The 7,657-nt window shown below is 42.2% G+C and overlaps 1 protein-coding gene across 1 annotated transcript in view; it reads left to right on the top strand.

The window, feature by feature from the left end:
* PTTG1IP2 (PTTG1IP family member 2) overlaps positions 1-7,221 on the top strand; it is a 59,852-nt gene extending 52,631 nt beyond the window's left edge. Inside the window, exon 8 of the mRNA XM_059073979.2 lies at positions 6,987-7,221. Coding sequence (XP_058929962.2) covers positions 6,987-7,180 — 194 coding nt within the window. The 3' untranslated portion in view covers positions 7,181-7,221. The remainder of the gene's footprint in view (positions 1-6,986) is intronic.
* The last annotated feature ends 436 nt before the right edge of the window (positions 7,222-7,657 follow it).

The following is a 7,657-nucleotide window of genomic DNA, read 5'->3' on the forward strand; positions in this document are numbered from 1 at the left end:
TGTAGATGGTGTAGATGGCTGTTTTCTTCTTGTGGCTTTATATGGTCGTTCCCCTGTGCCTGTGTCCAAATGTCCTCTTCTAAGGACCATCAGTCATTTTGGATCAGGACTCACCCTAATGACATCATTTAACCTTAATTATCTCTTTAAACACCTTGTCTCCAAACACAGTCACATTCCGCAGTACTTGAGGGTTAGGACTTCAACATACTAATTTTGAGAGGACAAAATTCAGCTCCTAACAACATTTAACCAACATTTTTTGAGTGCCAAATATGAGCTGTTCTAAAGATTGGGGATAACTATGAAAAAGAAAAGTCCTGCCACCCACTCTTGCAGAGGTTCAAATCTTGAAGGGTGTATTCTATCTAGAATGCTGTGTAAGCCTCTGTGACAGAGAGACCCCAGAGTAGAAATGGAAATTTCTCTCCCACATTGGAGCCCTGAGGTAGACAGCCAGGCCCACAGGATGGCTGTGCCATCTTGACCCAGCTTCCTCTCTGGGCACAGGTCAGCTTCTCTGGCTCTCAACATCTCTACCTCACAACCAATGGGAAGGTGGAAAGGGAAATGCACATTCCTTTTAAGAGTTTGACCTAGAATTTTTACTTATTATTTCTGGTCAAAAGAGAGTCACAAATCCACAGGTGACTGCAAGGAGGCGTTGAAAAATGTAGTGTATATCTAAGTAGTCATGGGCCTAGCTAAAACATGATTTATGTAGATAAAAGGGCAAATGAATATTAGAGGACAATTAATGGAGATAGAGACTATAATCACAGGCAGTGACTTTATATAGTGTAGTAAGTGAGAAAGGGCTACTATGTACAGAAGCAGAAAAGGCTGTTATAAAGAAAGAAATGGAAAAAGTCAGAGAAGTCCAGAAAAGTGGAAACCAGAGACCCAAGACCAGAGAGGGCAGTTGAGAAGGAAGTTGCCTGGGTTACCAGAGCTTTTTAGATTCTGATTCTAATCCTTTATATTATGGAAGCACTTTCTTTTACCTTATTTTTTAGTCCTAAATTGCTTATAAATTCAGGTTTTAGTTTTTTTTCAAAGTAGCTTTCCTATTTACAATGCCCACTTACCTGCCAAACAAGTACTTGCTTTCAACCAGCAATTCAGGAAACTAGGTCTTATTGCTTATTCTTACTGGAGAGTAATTGCCATAAAAGCAAATGGGAAAGAAGTCAGCTCCACAATTGCTCGATAATATATATTGGTATTTTAACTGTATAACCACAAAAGAAGGTATGTATATTTTTTAAAAAGCATGTATAAAAGATGCTGAAAGTTATTGGTAGGGTTTTCTGTTAAATCTGTTAATCCCTTCTATTTTTTAGTAAAACATCTTTCTAAAGAAATAATTGTCACGGAAAAGGTTTCACACATATTAAAAATTGTTACTCCAGGACTGTATAGTTTTTTTAAGCAATAAGGCTTTCCTATATGGGATGATAAATACATGTAATACATCCCAATCAAAAGTCTTGATCTACTAGTGGTTGTTGAAAGCCATAAAGTTCAGATAATATTGTAAAAATTTTAAAGGGAAATTCACTTATATATTTCCAAGGTAGGTTTATAAATGATGGTTCATAGAATACTTGTAGTTAAAAAGAAATATGAGGACTTCCCTGGTGGTCCAGTGGTTAAGACTTCAGGCTCCCAATGCAGGGGGCTCAGGTTCGATCCCTGGTCAGGGCACTAGATCCCGCATGCCACAACTAAGACCCAGCACAGTTAAATAAATAAATATATATTTTTGTTAAAAAAAAAGAAAGAAATATGAGATTCCAAAATGCGTTCACTACGTAATCAATGTCAGTGAAAATTCATCCTACACTGCTAGATTTTGCTTATGCGTATTTGGACTTTGGCCACCCAACATTCAAGAAGCACTGGGGTGCTTCTTAAAAACACTTCAGTTTTCCTTGGGAAATTACTCCCTCTGCTTTGGAAATACTTTTGGTAAAGTGGTAAATTCAAGTGCCTTCCCTCCCAGTATGGATGAGAAAGGGGCCTTTGGATGTTCTTTCACCCAGATCCTTTCACTCAACAACCAGATGGAACTAGGGGCCAGTGCTCCAGTGTAAGCTAGGTCAACTTCAAGCTCACTCCTGGGAATTTAAATCTAGAACAGAGTGAAAATGAAACTGACATTGGTAGAATTTACTCATTCCTGCACTAGCACTCTGATCACTGAACTTAGGCCTAGGCCTCTAAAGACTTGCATAAATTCCATGAGTTCCCATATAATTCCATTTTCCTTAATTCCAGCAGATTTGATTTCTATTGTTTTTAATCTAAAAGCCCTAACTAATTCATTTTTATGTACTGATTTATAAATTGACCATACTGAGCTATGATACAAGACTAAAACACACATATACCCCACTGCCACGACCACCACCACCACCACCACCAACCTATAGTCTATAATCTGAACAAACTTAGGCAGGAAGTGCCAACAAAATGGACAAAAGGGGAGAAGTATAAATAAAGTTGCTACTAAGTTTTCTCAAATTTTTCACATATTTTTACAAACATGGTAACTGTCCCCAGTAGGAAAGAAAAGGGAAAGTATCACAGAAAGTATCACACACACAAAAAGGTCAACATCATTAGTGATCAAAGAGAAGTAAACTAAAACTAGATATCAACTTTTCCCCATAAAATTGAAAGTGATTGAAAATATCAATACTGTTGAGAAGGTGATGAGATGAGCATTTTCATAAACTTCTGGTGGGTGTATAACTGGTCATGAGTTTTCAGGAAAGCAATCTGGCGATATGGCACAAGAACCATCAGAATACTCATATATTGTACTAGTCAGGCAAGGAGAACTATGAGTGTTACAGAGTATGGGATTTATTATATGAATGGACCTTATACAGCTGTGGGGAAAGCTGCGGAAGTGAAGCCCTGACAGGGGTTTGAGTCAGAGCAACACACCAATCCTCAAGAACTGGGGTGAGTGAACAAGGGAGAGCAGATCTGAGACACTGTTGTGGGCATGCAAAAGGGGATTCAGATCCATTGGGAGGTCCCTGGGCGGCCATTGACTCTGGGGATCTGCAGCCGGGCATTGGGCAGCCAATCTAGGGCCACTGTCCATCAGCAGGGCCAGACGTCAGGAAAAAGGACTGGATGCCAAGAGAAGAGTGAAGACAACCTGGAGCCCACCAGGCAGCTCAGCTTCTGACAACAGAGACCTCCAAAGAGTAAGCAAAGCTGCTGCCTCACTCCTGGTGAGTTCCTCTCACATGAGTTCCTGTCTTGGCCAGCTCCACCTCTAAGCGTGCAGGGAAAGGAATTCTGGGCACTGTAGTTCCCAGCTTCACCAAGTTGAAAATAGAACAATCCAGCACTCGTATCTTTTTTTTTTTTTTTTTTTGCGGTACCTGGGCCTCTCACTGCCGTGGCCTCTCCTGTTGCGGAGCACAGGCTCCAGACGCGCAGGCTCAGCAGCCATGGCTCACGGGCCTAGCCGATCCGCGGCATGTGGGGTCTTCGGGGACTGGGGCACGAACCCGTGTACCCTGCATCGGCAGGCGGACTCTCAACCACTGCGCCACCAGGGAAGCCTGGCACTCGTATCTTTTGATCCTATAGTCCCATTCCACATATAGGAATGGATCCTAATGAGGTGGAAAATGTAGCCAAAGATTAAATTAAAATATCACTATAGCTGCCATAGTTAAAACAGGCAAAATTGGAAATAAGTTAATTGCCCAGCAATACGGGACTGGTGAAACAAATTAAGGTAAGACACAGACAAGAGTTTCATGCATTCACTTGAAAAATTATTTCATATGACTTTTAATGACATGGTTCTATCCTTGTGATATGGAATGATAAAAGTAGACACAAAACTGTACCTGCCCCTTTCCCAAGCCAGGGACCAAATGGAAACAATAAAGCTTTCTGGAGCAAAAACAAAACAACAAGCAAAAAAACCCCATAAAAACAAACACAGAAAAACTGTATGTGCATTCAAATTATGATTCTGGAAACATATTCATAGATTCTGTTTTCATTTTAATACTTTCTTATACCTTCCCTATTCATTGTTCACAAAGCAGCCAAAGTCATCTTTTTTAAAAAAAAATGTTGTTGAAGTATAGCTGATTTACAATGTTGTGTTAGTTTCAGGTGTACAGCACAGTTATTCGGTTTATTTACATATATAAAAATAGATACTTGTTGGTTATCTATTTTATATATGGTAGTATATATATTTTACTCCCAAACTCCTAATTTATCCCCTCTCCTTTCTCCAAAGTCATCTTTTAAAAATGTAGAAAAATCATGTGTCTTCCTTGACTAAAATCCCAACTTGACTTTCCATTGCACCTGGAACAAAATGCTTATCCTTCCCACCATCCGCAGGGTCTTTCACAGTCCTGCTTTTGCTGACTACTCTAACTGAATCTCCGACAGCTCTTTGCTTGGCTCATTCAACTCCAGCCCCAGTGGGCTGTGGTCAGTTCCTAGCCTTGGCTAACGTCTCTCCCATTTTAAGAGCTTGGCAAGTATTACTTTCACTTAACATGACCTTCTCCCAGTTCTGACTGATCCCTTCTCATTATTCAGATCTCAGTTCAACTGTCATCTCCTGTAGGAGGCCTTTTCTGAGCACCGCATCTGCTGTGTCTCCACTCCCCACCCCACCCAGCAATCATTCTTCATCTCATTGCCCTGATCATTTTTTCCTTAACTAAAATATTATGCTTTTTACTTAGCAGTCTCCCTCACTAGGAAGCAGGGCCCATGAAAGCAGGGACCTTATCTGCCATATTTGTTGTTGTATCCCTGTGACTCCAACAAAGCCACCAAGGCTCTATGTGTTTTCACTGAATCAATGGGTAAATGGATGGATCAGTTTCCTAAGTTTTCTACAGTGAGCATTTCCCCTTCAATAGTAAGGAAAAGATATTTAGAAGGAATATGTTGCTTGAAGGGCAATCTTGTACCAGGAAGGATTTTTACCTGTTACATAACTTAATCTCTCTCAGTTGTAATATCTAGTGATTACTCAGGCCTGTTTTGGCTGCTCTATTCCTCCCACAAGATCTAGGTAGGAGTCTCCACTCTATAGAAGAGAGGTGACTAAATCTCTGTAAAAACACTGGAATCTGGAAAGCATTCTCCCGTATAAACCATGTCATGCATAGCAGTTAGTGGGCAAAAGCCATTATACCATGATAACATTGTAAAACTCCCAGAGGGAGTGAATTCAAAGCCCAGTTTAGGGCTACAACTGCTTCTCCTTCTAGCTCAGTGGTTCAGTCACCCTTGGCACCTCTGGTCTGCTTTATCAACACCACCCACTCATCAACAATACTGCCCTCTTCACATCTCTCAGGCCCTCTGGTCTCCAAGTCCTACCCTATCATGGTCAATGTGTCAACCATGCTTATTGGCTAACCCTAAACTTCCTTGTTTCTCTGCTGTTCAGACTCTCCTGTCTGAGAAAATCTCAACTATGGAGAAATGCAACGCCTATCGTCTCAACATGTTTGTGTTCTGGCTTTGAATTGTCTCTGGAGTAGCAAAAGTTTATCCCCTGCCTTATGTTGCTTTTTTAAAATGTAAATTTATTTTATTTATTTATTTTTGTCTGTGTTGGGTCTTCATTGCTGCGCGCGGGCTTTTTCTAGTTGCGCGAGCAGGGGCTACTCTTTGATGAGGCACGCGGGCTTTTCATTGCGGTGGCTTCTCCTGTTGCAGAGCACAGGCTCTAGGTGCACGGGCTTCAGTAGTTGTGGCACATGGGCTCAGTAGTTGTGGCTCACGGGCTCTAAAGCGCAGGCTCAGTAGTTGTGGCACACGGGCTTAGTTGATCCTCGGCATGTGGGATCTTCTCAGGCCAGGTCTCGAACCTGTGTCCCCTGCATTGGCAGACAGATTCTTAGCCACTGCGCCATCAGGGAAGTCCCATGTTGCCTTTTTATGTTCTATTCTTTGGACATCCTTTGTTCCCTAGGTACTAGAATATAAAGAAAGAGGTGAGGCAAGGCTGAGGGGAGTCAGGCTAGGGAGCCTGAATATTTTCACTTTCATGGTCCAACAACACATGCACACAGGGGTGGGAGACGGTGCTGTATATGCCTGTTTTTGTCAGGGCCTTCCCTCCACTGCAGTGGCCAAGCGTCGGCAAGGCAGCTGACACGTGATTAGCTCGCTTGGCAGAGGGCCAACCGCGACAGGTTGATAGCCCCTCCCAGTCACTAGGCAGGCCTCCAGTCTAAGGAAAGGTTCTCATTCTTCTTAGAATAGGACTAGTTTTATATATAAGAAATAGAAGCATCAGAGTAGAGCTTTAATTAGGTTTTGTTCAGAAGGCAGAGAAAACCGGTGAACCTGTTTCTCAAAAATTCATTTTGGGGATTTTTCATTAAAAAAAAAAATTTTCCAAAATAAACAATGAAAGACTTATAACACTCTCCTGTGGTCGATGGGTTTAACTATCTTTAGCAAGCATGAATTCCAGTGAAGGCAGATAATCCACTTTATAGCATATATTGGGTTGGCCAAAAAGTTCGATTGGAATTTCCCATAAGATGTTATGGAAAAACCCGACGAACTTTTTGGCTAACCCAATAACTTAGCAACCTGGCCTATTTTGTGCTAACCTGACTCTCCATGCATTTTGTGGCAAATGAAACTCTGTGTGACAGGTTCCTTTTTTAGACTCTGACACCGGCAGCTATTTTGTTCAATTTTATGGTTATATAAATTTTGGTGTCAGCCTCAGCAATTTTTCATGCTTTCCATGTCACCCTAAGGGAAAGTGGGCAATCATCAGAAAGTAGCCATGGAGAACTTCCTCTTGCCTATTACTAAGTGCTGCTGGAGAAAAATCACCCTTCTGGGCAGATTGATTTTACTATAATTTTGTGGATCCCCACTTCAGCTGGGCCCATAATATTCCCAGTCAATCCTCTGTTTCCCAGCTCACTTCTTTCTCTTATACCCAACAGTGATTGTTTCAAAGCTTCTCTACTATCAAAACTCCAATTTCCTCTTAATTCTCAAAGAAAGATGGTGTGGGGCTTCCCTGGTGGCGCAGTGGTTAAGAATCCACCTGCCAGTGCAGGGGACAAGGGTTCAAGCCCTTGTCCGGGAAGTTCCCACACGCTGCGGAGCAACGAAGCGCATGCGCCACAACTACTGAGCCTGAGCTCTAGAGCCCGCGAGCCACAACTACGGAAACCTGTGTGCCTACAGCGCATGCTCCGCAACAAGAGAAGCCACCGCAATGAGAAGCCCGTGCGCCGCAACGAAGAGCAGCCCCCGCTCACCGCAACTAGAGAAAGCCCGCGCGCAGCAAGGAAGACCCAACGCTGCCAAAACTAAATAAATAAAATACAATTTTAAAAAATGGTGTGTCTTACTTGGCATAGAAAATAGAAGCCATCTGAAAAGTACTCTCTTCATTCGCACTTCAATTATCCAGAACTGCCCTAATCTACATCCAGCTCTTTCTCCTTCCTTTCTGTTACCGGAGAAGAGGTCTCCCTCTTCTGTTGGTAGCTGATTACTCTGTGGCAGGCAGTCTGTGAAATGGCTCCCCGTGACTCTCACTTAACCATATTCATACAGTGTGAAACTCCCTCCCCCTGAATGAAGGTCGGACATAGGTGACTTCTCC

The sequence above is a fragment of the Kogia breviceps genome, chromosome 9 (genome assembly GCF_026419965.1).
Source record: "Kogia breviceps isolate mKogBre1 chromosome 9, mKogBre1 haplotype 1, whole genome shotgun sequence".
Classification (NCBI taxonomy): Eukaryota; Metazoa; Chordata; class Mammalia; order Artiodactyla; family Physeteridae; genus Kogia; species Kogia breviceps.